The sequence below is a fragment of the Dryobates pubescens genome, chromosome 1 (assembly GCF_014839835.1).
Source record: "Dryobates pubescens isolate bDryPub1 chromosome 1, bDryPub1.pri, whole genome shotgun sequence".
In the NCBI taxonomy this organism is placed as follows: Eukaryota; Metazoa; Chordata; class Aves; order Piciformes; family Picidae; genus Dryobates; species Dryobates pubescens.
The window spans coordinates 11,241,137-11,260,766 of NC_071612.1; the positions used below are offsets into that span (position 1 = coordinate 11,241,137).

General features: G+C 42.2%; 1 protein-coding gene across 1 annotated transcript in view; it reads right to left on the reverse strand.

Annotated features, from left to right (window-relative positions):
• The window catches only part of SHQ1 (SHQ1, H/ACA ribonucleoprotein assembly factor), a 56,887-nt gene that overhangs the window by 25,276 nt on the left and 11,981 nt on the right, over nt 1-19,630 (reverse strand). Inside the window, exons 7-9 of the mRNA XM_009909078.2 lie at nt 14,828-14,982; nt 12,428-12,481; nt 10,001-10,124 (exon numbers count right to left, since the gene is read on the reverse strand). Coding sequence (XP_009907380.2) covers nt 10,001-10,124; nt 12,428-12,481; nt 14,828-14,982 — 333 coding nt within the window. The remainder of the gene's footprint in view (nt 1-10,000; nt 10,125-12,427; nt 12,482-14,827; nt 14,983-19,630) is intronic.

Sequence of the window (19,630 nt, forward strand, 5' to 3'; positions counted from 1 at the left end):
TCATGCGTGTAATTCTCTACAGCTGAAGAATCCCCCTCCCCCAGCTTTGCCAATTCTTTGAGCTGTGCTGCCCCAAACTTAAGCAGTCACACATTGCACTAAATATTAAAAAATTTAAAAGGGAAAGCTGAAAAGGAACTGTCAAATAACCAGAAGTTATGCTCCATCATTTATCTGAAGAGAAAAGCTGTTTCTTTGCCTACACAAATACCTGTGCTGGGAAATGGTAAGGTTGGGAATACTGCCCACAGCAGGGCCAAGCACACAGAAGCCCCAGCAGTTGTGCAAGCCAAGGTGAGTGATGCCATCACCTAATCCCTGACCACTGCTTTGAATTCAGCATAACTTTTCCTACCTCTTTCAGTTACAGAGTAATTTGGCAAAATGAGCCTCCAGAAAGAAAATTTCTCCTTGGGCTGAAAAAAGTGCCATTTGGCATACAGCTGATCAATTCACAGATTGCATTTGGGTTGGAAGGGACTCTCAAAGGTCACCTTGTCCAACCCCTCTACAGTGAGCAGCAACACTTCCAACTAGATCAGGCTACCCAGGGACACATCAAGGCCAATCTTTAATGTCTCCAGGGATGGGGCCTCAACCACAACCCTGGGCAGCCTGTGCTAGTATTTTACTACCCTCACCATAAAGAACTTCCTCCTTACGTCCAATCTAAATCTATCTTTCTCCAGCTTAAAACCGTTGCCCCTCATCCTATCACTACAAGCCCTTCTAAACAGTCCTTCCCCAGCCTTCCTGTAGGTCCCCTTCAGATATTGAAATGTAGCTCTGCTCATGCTGAACAGCCCCAGTTCTTTCAGCCTGTTCCCACAGCAGAAGTGTTCCAGCCCTATGATCACCTTTGTGGCCCTCCTCTGGACCTGCTGCAGCAGGTCCATGTCTCTCTTGTGTTGGGGCTCCATAGCTGGACACAGCACTGCAGGTGAGCTCTCATCAGAGCAGAGTGGCAGAATCACCTCTCTGAACCTGCTGGCCACATGTCTTTTGATGCAGCCCAGGATGCCCTTAGTCTTCTGGGCTGCAAGTGCACATTGTTGGCTCACATCCAGATTCTCATCCACCAGAACCCCCAAGACCTTTTCTGCAGGGCTGCTCTCAATTTCATCATTCCCCATCCTGCACTGATGTCCAAGACTGCCCTGGCCTAGGTGCAGGACCTTGCATTTTGCCTTATTGCACCTCAGGAGATTCTCTTCAGCTATCCTCTCCAGGTCCCTCTGGCTGGCATGCCATCCTTCAGACTTAGCAACCACACTGCTTGGCTTGGTATCATCTGCAAACTTGCCAAGGGTTCACTCGATTCTGTCTATATCATCGATGAAGGTATTGGACAGCACTGATCCCAGTACAGACCCTCGAGAGACAACACTTGTCACTTGTCTCCATCTAGACATTGAGGCATTGATCACTACTCTTTGGATGCAGTAAAAGATTAAAAACTTGAATATTCATTTTCTCATGTCACAATCAGAAGTCCCTCTGTAGTTAAGTTTTCCTCATGTGCAACCATTGTTTATGAAGAAGAGAACTGATTCCTCTCAGTGTTCTGATCTAAGCTGCTAAAGGGTTAAGTGCTGGAACACTACAAAATTACTAATTATCATTTTCACTGTTTAATGGTGGGGGGAAGGAATCAAATGAAAACAGCCACTACTGCAAATGGAATCTAATAACCCTCTCCCAAGAGGCTGGCTCCTCCTAGGCTATGAAACCTGAACATGGATGAAATTACATTTTAGAGATCTAAAAAAAACACCCCAAAAACTAAACCACCACACCAAACCCCAAAAAAGAGCAGAACTCCCCCTGCTGTTCAAGCACAATATTTAATTGTTTTAAAGTAATTCAGTACTGAAGAAATACCAGGCCAGAGAGTGAAAATTAAAGGATGTGGAAGATAGAAACAAGGCAAAAGAATGGGGAGAGTAAAAAGCCGTGGCAAACAGAACTCTAAAAACTTAACTTGTTTGGAAAAGAACAACTGAAGAGTAGTGAGGAAAGAAAATATAAAATCCCAGCTATAACTGAGGAACTTTTAGATTGCATCACCAGCAACACTTGTCAAGCCAAGCTCAGCAGACTTAACTATTTTGACTAAAAAGCAGTGTGCTCTTTTAAAAAGAAATGCTACATTTCACTAGTTTTTAAGGTTCTAGCTGTCAAGCTGCCAGCCTAAAACCATTTACAACATCCACTGTTGTTACTCATCTGTCAGGTAACAGTGTAAATTGATAAAACTAATTCTCAATAAAAAGCAGCAGCTCTTCCTAAATTAAAGTTTAAGATTAGAGTAGCTTAATGGGCCTCTGAGCAGAGAAGTTGAAAACCCAGCCAGGCAATAACCTAGAAAACCCTTTGTACAGGCAAACACACAGCACAGCAGACTACAAACTTCTGCTTTCAGACTACACATCCTATGGGTGCATCCTATAAACAAGAAGTCCTTTTACAAAGCTGCATTTAACTCCTTACCACAGGAACTAAAAAAACCAAACAAACCCCACAAAAAAACCCCAAAAACCACAGCTGAAGATCAAGCCCTATTTAAACCTTAGTGTATGATATCCCATAACATACAGATGATACTTGGCCCATTTCTGTGAAATCCCACACTGTAGGTTCTGTCTTTGGGTAACTGTTTCAGTCTTTAATAGACATCTGGTCTTAACTTTAGAATAGAATAGACCAGGTTGGAAGAGACCTTCAAGATCATTGTGTCCAACCCATCAACCAATCCAACACCACCTAAACAACTAACCCATGGCACCAAGCACCCCATCAAGTCTCCTCCTGAACACCTCTAGTGATGACGACTCCACCACCTCTCTGGGCCCATTCCAATGGCCAATCACTCTCTCTGTATAGAACTTCCTCCTAACCTCCAGCCTAAACCTCCCCTGGTGCAGCCTGAGACTGTGTCCTCTTGTTCTGGTACTGGCTGCCTGGGAGAAGAGACCAACATCCATCTGTCTACAACCTCCCTTCAGGTAGTTGTAGAGAGCAATAAGGTCACCCCTGAGTCTCCTCCTCTCCAGGCTAAGCAACCCCAGCTCCCTCAGTCTCTCCTCATAGGGTTTGTGTTCCAAACCCCTCACCAACTCTGTTGCCCTTCTCTGGACTCGTTCCAGCAAGTCAACATCCTTCCTAAACTGAGAGACCCAGAACTGGACAAAGTACTTGAGGTGCAGCCTAACCAGTGCAGTGTACAGGGGCACAATGACCTCCCTGCTCCTGCTGGCCACACTGTTCTTGATGCAGGCCAGGATGCCATTGGCCCTCTTGGCTGCCTGGGCTGTATTCAGTAGTATTATTACTTACACTGCTTTAAGTACTCCTTGTTGCACTCCTTCGCCTCACCTTTCCACAGCTCCTTGTCATGTACTAGTGCAAGTATTTGTGAATCCATACAGAGAACTGGATCAAAGCACTGACAAAGCCAAAAGATGAACAGCCAAGGAGCTTTTTTGGCAGTTATGTCAGTTATGTCAATGCAGCTCACTGAAAGGTTGTCTATTAAAGCAAACCCAAAATGTGCTGCTTGCAAAAGTCATACTCCTTTTATAGCCCTAGGACTGTCATTTCACTGTATAGTGGAGTTAAGACAGCCACAGAATAGAAGATGAAGACATGTCAAGGATAGCAAAGCTCCTTTTCTTCACGTAGCTATGCACTGCACGACGGAACACCAAATATAAGGACTAATCCATTGCTTTTTTCTGAGAGAAAAGTGGTTTCTTTCCACAGATTACTTCTAAAAAGGCTATTGTTTGATCCCAGCTCTGTATCTGCCATTTGATATAACAACCTACTAATTTTAAATCTTCATTACTTTCTGCCAGCTTTCCTATTTGCTTCTTATTTGGAAGCAAAGAAAAAAACCTCAGCAGTCCCCTTCAATCTATTTTACATTATTTTTCCTACACATTTCTACGTTTCCCCACACTTTAAAAGGAGAAGTATTCATCTACAAAGATGATCTGAACTTCACTATCTCAACTAAAACTGAGAACAACATCATTCTTAAAAACAAGACAAGATTCTTACATGAAATAATCCTGGTCATTATTTACCCAGCTAGGCAAAAGTACTACGTGGTTTTAATGGACGATTGTATCATCCTAAATCTATTGGTGTTAACTGCTGAATGGAAAGAAGTTAAGCATATTTTATGTCACAAGAGCACAAATAAGTTCTCTCTTCATTATTAGCTCAGAGATGGTAAGTGCCAAATTAGTATTCAGAGATTCATAGAATGGTTTAGCTTGGAAGGGACCTTGAAGATTATCTAGTTCAAATCCCCTGACATGGGCAGGGTCTCCTCCCACTAGACTAGGTCACTCAACACCCTCATCCAGCCTGGGTATTCATGACCTCTCTGTTCCACTGTCTCACCACCCCTCACTGGAAAGAATTTCTTCCTATCTCCACTCTATATCTGCCCTCCTCAAGCTTCAATCCATTCCCTCTCATCCTGTCTCTACAAGTCCTTATAAAAAGTCCCTTCCTAGCTTTCTTGTAGTCCTCCTGCAGGTACTGGAAGGCTGCTCCAAGGTGTCTCCGGTGCCACCTTTACTTCAGGCTCTCCACCGCTCTCAGACTGTCCCCACAAGGGAGGCTCTCCAGCCCTCTCATCATCTTCATGCCCTCCACTGGATTTGCTCCAGCAGTTCCATGTCCCTCTTATGCTGGGGGCACCAGACCTGGATGCACTACTGCAGGTGAGGTCTCATGAGAGCTGTGCAGAGGGGCAGAATCGCCTCCCTTGTCCTGCTGGTCACACTTCTTTGGATGTATCCTAGGACAGAGCTGGCCTTCCAGTGTGCAAGCAACTATTGCCAGCTCATGCTGAGTTTAGTCACCCACTAACACCCCCAGGGCTTCACATATTGACATAAAAACACACCTGAGAAACTTTTGTCAGTTAACTGTCCAATGCAGTATACACATTTTGCTTGGAATAACATTAGAGCTGCCACTTCCTTCCCTTTATTAATCCCACCCAAAGAGCAGCTAAATCCTATAGCTATGCTTGACAACCATGCTGAATTCTAAACAGTTTTGTTCAAGTATTACAGACCAGTAAAACACGAAAAGTCTGCTGAGGCCCTCCACATTAATCAGCTTAATGCATTCTGTCTTACAATTAACGCTTTGGCAGGAAGTCTCCATTCAAAATAAAAAAGTGTTTCAACCACACACAAGGATCCTTAATAGCTTTAAAATGCAGTACCCTGTAGCGTGGAAGGGATCCACTAACACAGTACTAATACTTGTAAAGTCAAGAGTGCCTGGAGAGCTCCCAAACAGAGAGGGACCTGGGGGTACTGATCGACAGCCGCCTAAACATGAGCCAGCAGTGTGCCCAGGTGGCCAAGAGGGCCAATGGCATCCTGGCCTGCATTAGGAATAGTGTGGCCAGCAGGAGCAGGGAGGTCATTGTGCCCCTGTACTCTGCATTGGTTAGGCCACACCTTGAGTACTGTGTCCAGTTCTGGGCCCCTCAGTTTAAGGACATTGAGACACTTGAAGGTGTCCAGAGAAGGGCAACAAGGCTGGGGAGAGGCCTTGAGCACAAGCCCTATGAGGAGAGGCTGAGGGAGCTGGGATTGTTTAGCCTGGAGAAAAGAAGGATCAGGGGTGACCTCATTGCCCTCTACAACTACCTGAAAGGTGGTTGTAGCCAGGAAGGGCTTGGTCTCTTCTCCCAGGCAACCAGCACCAGAACAAGGGGACACAGTCTCAAGCTGTGCCAGGGGAGGTTCAGACTCGAGGTGAGGAGAAAGTTCTTCACCGAGCGAGTCATTCGTCATTGGAATGTGCTGCCCAGGGAGGTGGTGGAGTCACTGTCCCTGGAGGTGTTCAAGAGGAGACTGGATGTGGCACTTGGTGCCATGGTCTAGTCGTGAGGTCTGTGGAGACAGGTTGGACTTGATGATCCTTGGGGTCTCTTCCAACCTTCGTTATACTGTGATAACTTGGGGCTTTACAATTCCATCCCATCAGAAGTCTCCACTTGTTTTAAAATCCATTAGTTTACTGTGCTTATTATTATCAAAATGTTATTATACTACATCCCAGTTTCTGTTACCAGCATCCTGAGAGAAACCTGAAGTCAGGATGAGGTCAGCTCATATTGATTCTTCCTTTTAAGCTCAGGTGCAAGTCCTCTGGCACCTACACGACAAGGAATAGTTTTGTGGCACTATTAAGTGACCTGCTAGATGATATGGTCCTGCTCTGGCAGGGGGCTTGGACTTGATCTCCAGAGGTCCCTTCCAATCCTTACCATTCTGTGAACCTGTGATGTGATTTCAGTATCTGTTACTTGTCACTTTTACCTATGCCTATCACATGTATATTGCAAGAGTGCCAAACTGGTGAAGCATCATCACTTCCACTAAACAAACAGAAGAACTGGGTGTTTAATGCTACCTATGACTACTATGCTTTGCACCCTGTGTTGCTGGCTAAGTATTGTGCAAAACCAGAAAGTCCTCAAAAGCGTGGCTCAGCTTCCACTGAAGGAGGCAGTATTCTGGCTGAACAAATGTACCCTGGCAGTACAAACATGATCTAGAAATTTCTTTCTTTTAAGAATACACAGACACACACTCCTCCCCTCCCCATCCCCCTCCCTGCTTCTAGTTATAGACAGATAACTCCATCTTTTCTCTCTCCCAATTCTTTGGTAGCTGTCTACTTAAACTTAGTACTTTTCACCCTGTACACACAACCTAACAGTAAACATTAACTTGATACAAGCCCCAGAACTTCCAGAACTTAATATTCATCATTACTTTTATCACTACACTGCAAAGTTGCTAATGCCCCTCCCAACAGATTTATGTCCACATGAAGTAAGCAATGTATGGGTCTCTGCTTGCCAGGCAGCTCCCAGAGATCGTCACAGCACATACTCAGGAGAGTGTCCTCATCTCCACCATGAACAACTCCAGTTGAAAGGGGCACATGTCCCCTTTTCCTGAGGCTTTCATGTGCCTCTTCAGTGTCTGGAAGCTCGCCGGCCAGCTCTGTGGAGGCGGCTGGTCGCCCCATCTTGCAACGTTTCCCAGGCAACCAGCACAGCACAGACATGCACAGAATGATGCCAGACCTGCTGCAGTTCTGAACTTCTGCCACTGCTTCTCAACCATTCTCACCATCAATAAAATAAAGTTCTCTTATAAGGCAGTCAGTCATTGTTAGGCAAATCACTGAGGACAGAAAAAACAAGGCTAGCCTATCTCCCATCCCAGTAGAGAAAGAGTTAGCAGAGCCAAACTACTCCTTGAGAGAAGCTGGGGACTTTGTTGTTGGAGCAAGACCATCATGGGTGACATGGAGAGACTGTGACAATAAGCACTACTGAGGCTGCTGTGTTTTGGAAGCAGAGGCTAAGGAGGCAACAGCAGCCATGTATCCAGCAAGGAAGGATGGAGAGGGAAATCTGACATTGCCATTTTTGTAGATGTCACCTCCTTTACCAAACCACTGAAAACTTTTGTTGGATGGTTGAAGGTTCACTCCCAATAACACCTTCCATCATAGTATGAAAAGACAAAGCAAACAGCTCACCTCTCAGGTACCAGCCTCTTAAAATACCTGAAAGGCTGGCAGGGCTGTATGATTTCAGTCTTCTTATCAGAAGTCTCCTTTTTCACACTTGTGAACAGCAACATAAACCAGTGGAGGTAAGTGGGGACAGAACATATCTTCCTCTGAAACCTTCACTACCTGACTTACAGTATAAGTTATTCTGAACCATCAATTTTTTTTTTGCAGTAGTAGATACTAATATTGATGTTTGGCAGGGTGGGGCAGAAGGCCAACCATGTCCTGGGATGCATCAGGACCAACAGGACAAGGGAGGTGATTCTGCCCCTCTACTCTGCTCTCATGAGACCTCACCTGGAGTACTGCAGCCAGTTCTGGCTATCTCATCATATGAGGGACATGGAGCTGCTAGAACAGATCCAGAGGAGGCCATGAAGATGATCAGGGAATTGGAGAACTTCCCCTGTGGGGACAGGCTGAGAGAGTTGGGACTATTCAGCCTGGAGAAAAGACAACTCTGAGGAGACCTTAGAAAGCCCTTCCAGTATCTGAAGGAGGCCTACATAAAAAGTCTAGAAGGGACTTTTTACAAGGGCTTGTAGAGACAGGATGAGAGGGAATGGAGTGAACTTGAGGAGGACTGCTTTAAAGTGAAGTGAGGGTGGTGAGAGACTGCAACAGTTTACACAGGGAGGATGGGGATGCCCCTCCCCAGAGGTATTCAAGGCCAGGCTGGATGAAGTCTTATCAACCTGGTCTACTTGGAGGTGTCCCTACCCACAGCAGGCGGGGTTGGAACTAGATGATCTTCAAGGTCCTTCCAAGCTAAAGCATTCTATGAACTATGAAGCTGGAATGAGCATGTTTGAAAATTTCCACTGTTGTATGAAAGCTGTCCAGGATAAAGAGGGAGTGTATTGCTGAAAGCACTATTTGCAGTCATTAAAATCATTGGAGTTCCACTCCTGAATGTGAAACAAAAAGACACAAATGTGTAGCATGCAGTCACTTTTTTATGCTTTAAAGGAAAGAGGAGGTTTAAAATTAATATTAATTTCTCAACAGAATCATTTTTGTGGTATTCACTGCTGGGTTTTTGTGAAAAGCTCTACTTGGCTGTTATTTAGAGCTGTCTTATTCTCCTAATAACAAACAGGCAACTAAGATAACATATCAAAATCAGAGACTTAAGCCTCTGACCCCAAGAGAAAAAAAATTATATAGAAAGTACTAAAAGAGCAATGATGCAAAACATGTTGTAATGCTGATAGAAATTCAGGATTTCTGGTTTTCCCACTAGACTTAGCACAGAGTCATCTCAACCCTTCTGCCTTAATCCCACAAAGAACTGTAATACTGAATGGAAACCACAAAACTACCTCTTGCCCTCCAATGAGTGATTCTGTATGGCAGTACTGAACTGGCACACACAACGGAACAGTTTAGGAATTAAGATGGCTTGGTATCAACTACAGTTATTTGGAACAGGAAAAAAGTAATTAATGGACTGGCTCAGTTTAAAAATAAATCAAAACAACAGAAGATCTAATTCTAGAAAAAGAAATTGGCAAAGAGAGCTGGAATTCAACATTAGGGCAAGCTTCCTCTCTGTCAAAATCCTAACATCCCTGACAGGGGTTAAATTAAAATAATAGTCCTTCCAAACAGTAAATCGTGCAGGGAAGCTGCCCAGACTTGCAATTGCAAATGTATGATGAGTAGAACTTAAACAGAACAGTTGGAACAACTGAAGATGATGCTTGAAGAAGTTCCCTTAGATGGAGGTAAATCATGGATGTTATCAGAAATCTTTTCAGTCTTTTTTTTAACAGGGTTTCAGCCAGGTAATTGAAGAACACAAAGAACAAATGACTGCTGCTGTACTTGTAACAATAAGTGACCCTGCTTTGAAATAAAATAGACACCTTTAGAATGAGGTCTGAAAAAATTACACTACCTTACCCAAAGCTTCACTAAAATGTTCTTTTCCAACAAAAAAAAAAATCCCTCTTCACAGACAAATACAGCACAGAGAAAAATACCTAGAAGATGTTTTCCATAAAGCTTTACAAATCGTGGTTGAATTATCCTGATCTATCATGATACAAGATCTGATCAAACATTGTTGTGACATTTATACCATTTTTTCCAGGCAGATTTTCTGGAATGAGTAATACAGTTGCATTTACACCACAGTTGCATTATCCCTGGCTAATACATCAGCTGCCTCAGGGGCTCGTTCCTGGATGCTAATTTTGCTCCCTTCCCTCCCCAGCCCCATTTTCACAAAACCACAAGATGCCTAGGAATGTTGATGCTCTAGCAAGTTTAGGTGAAACTAACCAAAGGAATAAAAATTGACTAGAAACCCCAGACATACAAGCATTGTGGCTATGTAAGCATCACTTTTCACCCCTAAAAAACTTACCTAGTTGCAATATCATGACTGTATCATTGAAGGCACGTGTCACTAGTCCAAAATGTCTGTGTAGGGGATAGCATAGCACTCTTCTCCCAAAAGATACCAGGACATCATGAATACTAGTGAAACTCTGTGTAGATCAGGGAAGAATCTGAGTCAGTCTGTGAACTTTTTGATATAAACTATTAGGATTTTGTTTCTTTCCCTTTAAGGGAAAAAAAGGCCATAGCAGAATAAAAAAACCACCCCAACACTTTAAGATAGTCTGCATCTGAAAAAAATCAATCTGTATTTTAATAGATATGGAAATCAGCATGTTAAATAGAAACAAGACACTGCCAATTTAGTGTGCATGGCAGGATAACAGAAGTCCAGTGATTTTTGGTGGGTTGGAAGTAAAAACAGAATAATAAAAATATCTAACTCAAGACTCTGCCATTATTTAGATTAAAGCAATAAATTGCATCTGTCTTACATTATTAGATATATTAAGGGGAAGCTATAAAAAGCCTTTTAAGAAAAAGGAAAAATTAAAACCATATGATATTAACCAAATACATGTGTACATATAAGATCTTTAAAAATTATACATGACTCTGCCTTTCATGAAAATGACAGATATTCAAGGGATAAATACATCTGCCTAGGGAAAGTAGTTCATCGTCCTCCTTTACGAGTGAGGAAGGCCTCTAATTTACTCAGGCCAGAGGCATTAATGAGTTAAGGACTTTAAGAGAGTAATTTCCTTCCCAGCTTTCACTTTTCAAGACAGAACTTACCATTTATGAATTCAAATAAAACCACCCATTTTGTCTTGAGCCCTCCATTTATTAAACTTACTAAAACCACTTTGCTGACAGCCAGCACTTTTTGGCATTATGTGACTACCCCAACCCATTTTTTGTTTCTTCACTTTAATGGATCACCAGCAAGCACCTGAATCATTTATGTTTTATCATTTAATATTTAGAGTCTAAGGTGTGTAGATGTCATGCACAGCAAAATGGCAGTCAGTTCAAACAAACTATAGCTGAGGCAATTTTGTTTACAGATTGATGAAAACACCCGCCTCTACATGGTTTGTAGAACAGATATAGCTATTAACAGCTTGGTGCCAGGAGACTGAATTTTCTGGGTGTGAAATATACTGTTGGCACAGGCTGCGCCAAGAGCTGCTAGATTATAGGATAAGCACATGCAGCAAACTCCTTCTCTGTGTTTGGCTATGGATCTGAGACAAATTCAAGAGTTAAGGCAATCGCCACATTTCAGTTGCACTCCTCTGTTGCTACTGCAGAACATTCAACTGCAAATAAAACTAACAGAACTGGGAAACCAGTTCCTAGATTCAAAGAATGGGTTGGGTTGGAAGGGAACTTGGAAATCCTCTAGTTTCAACCTCACTGCCATGGGCAGGGACAACTTCCACTAGACCAGGTTGCTCAAGGCCTCATCCAGCCTGGCCTTGAACACCTTCAGGGAGGGAGCATCTACAACCTCTGTGAGCAACCTGTTCCAGTGTCTCACCACCCTTACTGGAAAGAATTTCTTTTTATCTCCAGTCTAAATCTGCCCTCCCCAGCTTCACTCTATTCCCTCTCATCCTATCACTCCAAGCCCTTGCAAAAAGTCCCTTCCCATCTTTCTTGTAGACCCCTTTCAGGTACCCGAAGCCTGCTCTAAGGTCTCCCTGAAGCCTTCTCTTCTGCCACTACCAGAAATCTTGGAAGACACACATCAGAATGGAAAAGAAGCCAGAAGCCACCTGATTTTCAGATGAAGTGCAAGCTAGAAGTGCAGAATGATGAACTAGAAAGGCTGAAAAAAGGCTCAGCAGTCAAAACCCCCAGAGGCAAACAACAGGCTGCTTTATTAAGGCCTGCCACCTCCAAAAGTTATTAAAACCTGTATCTGAGGTAGGACCCAACACAAGCACACTAAGAAATTACACTGCCTGCTTTCAAGCCCTTTATGCCCTTTCTATTTCAACACACTTTAGCCAGTTCAATGGGAAGGTGTATCCGTGACTTTTGATCAAGGAGACAGAAGGCTGTATTTTCTTGCCCTAAGGATGGAGTTGCATGCATGTACAGTGGACATATGGGATGAATAATTACAGTTACTTCCTAATTAAAGGTCAGAACTTGTGAATCAAGCCCAAGAGCTAGGGACAGCATGCATACAAGCAGCTTTCAATTTGTGCCTATCTTTAACTCCTCCAGAGTGGGCCAGAAGGCAGCCCAGCACCCAGACAGGTGAGAGCTCATATTCCAGGCTCCTAAGCCCAGATGTCAGAGTCGGTTTCTTGTAATATTTATTATAAAAACAACATACTTAAGTCATCTTCAATGCCAACAAACTTTCCACAAAAGCAATATAAAATACCAAAACCAATCCAGCAAACACAATGCAAAGCTTTAAGTTTGAACTCACCTCCAGCCAGCACAACGTTGCACTCAGTTTCCTGATGTTCCAAGATGATTCAACCTGAATTTAAGAGAAGACCATAAAACAAGTATTATCCAATTCAACATTCAAGACTGCTGGCAAACTATTTAAGATAACATTCTGGCAGCAATTTAAGAACCTTTGTGAATATGAGGCAGTAATTATATTATGTGCATTCAAATGGCCACAGGACAGCATTAAAAGTTATATTGCAATGCAGATGTTAAATAACGGATTTGATTTCCATGCTGGGAGTATCTAGCCCATGCAGCAAAAGCCTTTAAAATGTAACAGCAATCACAGAAAATAGTATTTTAGTGGAATTCTGTCCCTTTTCACCAAAAAAACAGAAATTTAAAATCAACAAAGCTCAAGCTAAAATGCCTTGGTTCCTGAAAACAGCTCAAGAATTCTGGCCTTCGGAGAGGGTCCTAAAGCCAGCAGTACATGTAAAATGTCATTATTCTTGAAGTGTGACAGATTCACAGTATTTCTGTGGTACTGTGGTCTAGTGGGATGAGCAGGGCAAAAAGCCAGGAAGCCTTCATCTGTAATCCTGGCTCAAGTAAAGATTTGTGCGGCCTGAACGTCTTGGTTTTCCTATTAAAAGAGTGTGTGTGGGGGGGTGGAAACAAAACAAAAACCCACCAAAAATATTAAAAAGGGGGGGAAAAAAGCCACTGTGTTTTCTCCACATCTACCACACAGTTGCTGCAAAGAATTGTACAACTGTGTTCTTCAAGTTTTTGCAATTTTGTGCAGCACCAACACATGATACAACCACCATGCCAAATTATTCTGCTGAATAACAGTGTTATTAAAATGTTTTATGTCCAGGTCTGAACATTTTGCCTGCCATTCTTAAAACCCATGCCCCACAATTCAGGCTGATTAGAATAGAATGGTTTTGATTCTATGTTTCAATATTTTGTTCTAAAGCACTGAGAAGACATCCCACTGATTAATATCAGCAGAGTTGATGCTAGGCACAAAGTTGTATCTGGGGAGCAAGTCCATTTCAAAAACAAAAGCTCTCCGAAGGACAGCAGGGAATCAGTTCTGAAATTCTGCTATTTATCTCCTGTGAAAAACCTTGGATGCAGAACACAAAATAAAGCTGGCTGCTCTTTGTGTAAGAGATGGGAAAACACCAGAATCCTGAAAATGGAAACATGCCTTCCCACTTCCCTTCAGTGCTTGAATACTAGGAGAAAACTCCTCTGCATTTGGATTTTTTTTGTTCTTTAAAATGTGTGTCAAGTAAAAAAACAAACAAAAAAACCCCAACCACCTTAAAATGCCTCATTCTAGTTTCCAGAATACCTCAAGAAATACTTCCTATAGTCAGTGTATATGCTTAAAAAATATATATACAAACAAAACCACACCAAAAAAAAAACCCTTAGGAAAATCAGTTTGGTTAAAAGCATATAAAGGTAACCTATATAAAACACTGAACACATCATTTCAGTCCTACAGACAATGATTTCCCATCTCTTCTTGGAATCCAAAGCAGTAGTGGTGTTACTACAGAGACAGGTACCTATTATGGAACTTCTCCAAAACCAGAACCAGCAATAAAAAAGAACAACTATTTTGTGAGATCTGCATGTAGTTGAGTCAAGACACACTGTGACAGAAACCAAATCACGGAAGCAGAATGGTCTGGAGTCTCCCACAACTCTGCTCCTCTCCTACAAGTAAAATGCAGCCAAGAAGTAGTATTTTGTAATTGTATTAATTCATGGATCCAGAGAATGGTTTAGGTTGGAAGAGACCTTAAAGATCATCTAGTTCCAACCCCCTGCCACAGGACACCTTCCACTAGACCAGGGTGCTCATGGCCTCATCCACCCTGGCCTTGAACACCTCCAGAGAGTGGGCAACACAACCTCCCTGAGCAACCTGTTCCAGTCTCTCTACACCCTCACTGCAAAAAATGTCTTCCTAATCTCCAGTCTAAATCTGCCCTCCTCAAGCTTCACTCCATTCCCTCTCACCCTTTCACTACAAGCCCTTGTAAAAAGTCCCTTCCTGGCTTTCTTGCAGGCCCCCTTCAGGTACTAGAAGGCTACCCTAACGTCTCCCCCAAGCTGCCTTTTCTTCAGGCTGAACAACCCAAATTCTCAGAGCATGTCCTCACAAGCAAGGTACTCCAGCCCTCTGATCATCTTCCTGGCCCTCCCCTGGACCCACCCCACATACATCCCAAGAGCTCAATCTAGAGATACAAAGTCTTTCATTTTAACTTACTCAATCATATATTTTTAATGCTTTGAGGTAAGTTCACTTTAAAAGGCAAGTTTCCTAAATGTCAGTACAAAGTCCAGAGCTAGGTTCCTTAGACTAAATTTTGATGGTCTGGGGTGTTTTTTTTTTACTTACATTCTTGTCTCCTTCATTGACACAGATTTCATAGCAATATGCCAGCAGGATATCAATTAAACCAAGATATACATGATGACGGCTTCTTTTATCCAGAAGATAAGATTTATTTGTGAACTTCCTCATCTGCTCTCTCTCTTCCTCAGAGAAGACAACTATAAAAAGTAAAAAGATAATTGATTATGAATTTAAAGCTGGCACATTCATTTTAATAGGAGGTAATACTACTTCAATAGTCTCTTTAAAAAGAAGCCTATAACTAATCACAAGTCACTCATCACTCAACAAAAAGCCTAAATCGTTCCTGCTTTCAGTTTTCACTTTGATTAAACTCTTAATATATTCCTTTCAAAGTCAAGTTCCAGCCCTGCAAGGTACTGCATGTACACATTGGTACTATTGAACCTTTCTGAAAGTGCCAAGGATTTCTGTGGGTGCCTGTCTTATATAGATATAAAAGCACATTCAGGACCTTGGTAAACTGAAGTTTAAGTCCACGCTGCATGGGATAAAAATAAGAAAACAAGATAGCAAACACATTCAGTCTAATTGTAGAAAAATGGAAGAAACAGAAGAGGAAGAAACAAGAATAAGAAGAAAAAAAGAAAGGAAAAAGAAGGGGGTGGGGGGGAAAGGAAAGGTACAATCCTGTATTTCCAAGCCTCACCAATTGAGCCCACGGCAGCAGGGCTGGAACTAGACAATCGCTGAGGTTGCTTCCAACCCAAACCATTCTATGAATCTCTGAATTTCAACTCATAACCTAGGCTTGATTTAGGAGCTTTGTTCAGGATTTAGCAGCTTAATTTATGCTGTCTGATAATATCCTTCCAGTGTCTGAGGAAGACTGAAGAAGGTTCAAAATCCGACACCCACCAACACTGGCATGACAGCTGCATCTCCTTTCCAATGACCTATGGTAACCACCATCAGTCACCATCACTTTTTGCTTATCTTCAGTGTACCTCACCTAGTTAGGAATGGCTATATTGAGCCAACCCAAAAAAAACCTTCTTACCCAGTACTTGCTCTTTGGGATGCATCAACAAAGCTGGCATGCTGTGGCAATGCATCAAAATATTCCTCTAGAAAGTATGGGCATTGATATTGAACGCTGAATGGTAACCTTCTGAAGAACACTTCAAACACTTCAGAAAGGATGACAGAATTGTCTTGAAATAGCAGTAGAGATGAAGTAGATAACTGACTAGAAGCCATGTCTAAAAACTTGAAGTAAATCAAGGAGCCATTTAGTACAATTAAAACAGCCAGAAGCCAGAGCTAAGAGATTTTCACCCAGGCTGCATGCAGTGCAGGTGTTCCGTGTCAATAGGCTCTGATCTGCTCAATGGGAGAGATGTAGTGAGCACATTTCTAGTCACATCACAGAAGAAATTTACAGGAACAAGGTAAGTTGACAGGAGAAAGAATTGTTACTAGGTTGACAGTTGATGCTTTGTTGCATTGAGGAAGTCCCAATCCACAGTTTGTCAGAGCACCAGTAACACTGGAGCCAACCCGAGTATAAAATACCAGTCACTGAACGAGACTTCTCTGAGGACAGGAACTCATTTACACTCTCAAAAGAAACCCTATGTGCCAGAGGTAGAGACAAGATATACTCCTTAACTAATTGAATTTTAATTGTTTATTCTAAGGGGGAGTGGGCTCAAACCCCAAACCTTACAATTAATACTGAAATTCCCTTCAATTATTCTTTTATCACCCCTTTGAGTCATTACTTTCTGGCACACTTGGCTGGGGCAGAGAAAAGCTGCAGGCAAGATGTAGTAACATGTAGAACAATTAATGGTTAACACCAAGATGAGCATGTGATACTGGCTAAGTATTAACCTGTTCATCACCCCTGATAAAGCACCTGAAGAGTCCTCTCTAGCCAGGCAGGCAGCTGGGAAGGGTTAAGTCCTTGTGGCTCCCTGAGACAGATCCTTGAACACCGCCGAGCTGTCACCTTCCACCAGCTTCATCAGTGCTAACAACTCAACCTGATAACCCAACAATTCCCACACACTTGATTCCCAGTTTTTCCAGTTTAGGATTTTATGTCTTTGCATTGGTATTTGCCTCTGGAATCTCTGAGCTATCAAAGGTCCTGTTTCAGCAATCCTACCTGCAATTATACTGCTCTTATTTTTCTGCAGACTCTCTCACAGCTTTTTTCTCAGCTGCATGAGCCATTTGGGAATAACCTTGGACCCCTGGGACACAAGCATTTAAATCCTTGGAGGGGGTGCGTGTTACGGCACAGTTACAGAAAGAAAAGGCTACAACTGCTACTAAGCCAAGTTCCTTTTTACCCCTTGCACATTCCTCTATCTTTAGGATGATGATTGCAAGTGTGCTTATAGATGTTTCTCCTTAAACACTGCTCATCATCATTTCACACAATCCATTCTCAGGGACACAGTCTGCCTGTCAGACATGTGGTCTTCATCCCAGGAGCTTCCTCCAAGCTTTCTAATTTTATTACATGTTTTGAAAGAAATGCTTGTGATGCCAAAGGCATGTACATATGCACACACCTCATCTCCAGACAGAAAATTACAAATTAAGCAAAACATTTTCAAATGTTTTCCTTTATGAACTTTTTTTAATGTTTCCATCAGCTTCCTAACCATGAAAACCTTGATTTAAATTCCGATGGAAACCTCTTGATGAGCTAAACATTTCTTTGGCATCGAGCCAGATCCATTTATTTACATGCTCCCACAGAAAAAAAATAAAAAGGAAATTCCAGCTTTTATATCACCTCAAGAAAGCCAATTTCTTCCACTCACCATGATCCAGCACAAAGTGACAATTGAGCAAGACTATGGCAGCTCGAACTCTGCTTTTCTGTTAATGCAATGCAGTTCAGTATTAGCCCTTAAATCACAAATACAGGTGATGAATATAGATTCTACCAGCACATTTGTAAGTTCTCAAATGGCACTGATTCTTCAGTGACTCACCTCTGCCATTCATATCAGAATCCTTCATAAAACCAGATGTGCAGTGTTGCAGCACATTTGAAAAAAGGTAATAATTATTTCTGAAAGACAGAGAACCAGTTTGTGTGTTGCTACAGGAGGGTGGTTTAATGAGGTATCACAACGGGGTGCTTACAGTTTGAATGCCCAATTGGAAAGAGAAAAGGCATTTCCCATTTCAGCTAGTTTTCACTAGAAAACCCTCTCCACAACACAGTTTGTTCTAAAATCATATTCAAGTGGCACTTTCACCCTGAAGAGAAGCACAAAGGAGAAGCAAGGCTCTGAGGCGGAAGGTGGAAAAGAAAATCAGAAAAGCAAACAGGCAGAAGTTTTTAGCAAAGACCACTACAGATCAAATTCACGAAGCCTGAAAACACTTCTGATGACTGCAGGAATAAAGAAGTTTGTAACAAAGCAGCTATGTAATTCCTTGAAAGCACAGAAGAATCTATCACAGACAGAAGAGCCATTAAACAGGTCAGCTCTCTTATTTCTACACCCACCCCCACGTGCTTGCTGCAGTCAGCCGCCAAGATGCACCTGAATTAGGAACACAACTTTTCCTTCTGAAACTCATAATATTCAGCACTTGACCCACTAGTGAGAATCCATTCTTCTGAACCAGCAACCACAACCTGAAGTTTTTGTCTCATAACTGATCAAAATTAATCACTCTTATCAGAGAGAAGAAATGGTCCAATAAAGATAGCAAAAATAACGAATAATTCTGAAGTTTTAACAACAAGCATTTCTCAGATTCTCCCAAATCCACATTCTAGAGGAACATATAAATGCCAACCATAGCTCCCTCCTAAGCAGAAAGCAAAAGAAACTCCTAGAGAAGCTCATAAAACATAGGAGAAAAAGTTTCCTTCCTCTAAAAGGCAAACTCTCTGAAGCATCACAACACAAACAACTGGACCACAAACACAGGAAGTGCAATCTGTTACACAACAGTAAACAAGAGGCATATCAGACAATTCCCACAGATAGATTTTACAAGATGTTCATTAACTCACTGCAAAGTGCCAGGTGTTCTAAATAACATTTCTCTCTCTGGAGAAAATACTCCAATTTTACAAATAAATATCTAGCCATTCCCTAAAGCTTTTGAGTAATAAATTATTCAAGACATTAAGGTGCTGGAGTGTGTCCAGAGAAGGCAAACAAAGATGGTTAAGGGTCCAGAGCGCAAGTCTCATGAGGAACAGCTAAGGGAATTGGGGTTGTTTAGCCTAAAGAAAAGGAGTCGCAGGGGAGATTCTCACTCGCTGAAAGGAGTTTGGAGTAAGGTGGGTGTTGGTCTCTTCTCTCAAGTAGCAACGACAGGATGAGAGAAAACCACTTCAAGTTGCACCAGGGGAGGTTAGGGCTGGATGTTAGGAAGTTTCTTTACTCAAAGGGCTGTCAGGTCTTAGAACAGGCTGTCCAGGGCAGTGGTGGAGTCCCCATCTCCGAAGGGATTTAAAAGATACGTAGATATGCCGCTGAGGGACATGGTTCAGCAGCAGATTTGGCGGTGCTGGGTTAACGGTTGGACTTAATGATCATTTAGTTCTTTCCCAGCCTGAACAATTCTGTGACTCTATGCTTGGAACTCCTAGACAGCAAAACTACCACCTACCTTTTTGTTTTCCCAGTTCAAAAATGACTACATAGCATAAGATTAACAAAGCAAGCAAAATTATTACATTTTCTGTGCTATAAAGCCTGTACTCTTTTCTGCGCTCGTGTTAATGTTTTATCGAACAATAGTCGCCTAATGCAAAGCAGCATTTGCTGCTACTTAAAGCACTTAAATTTGCAAGTT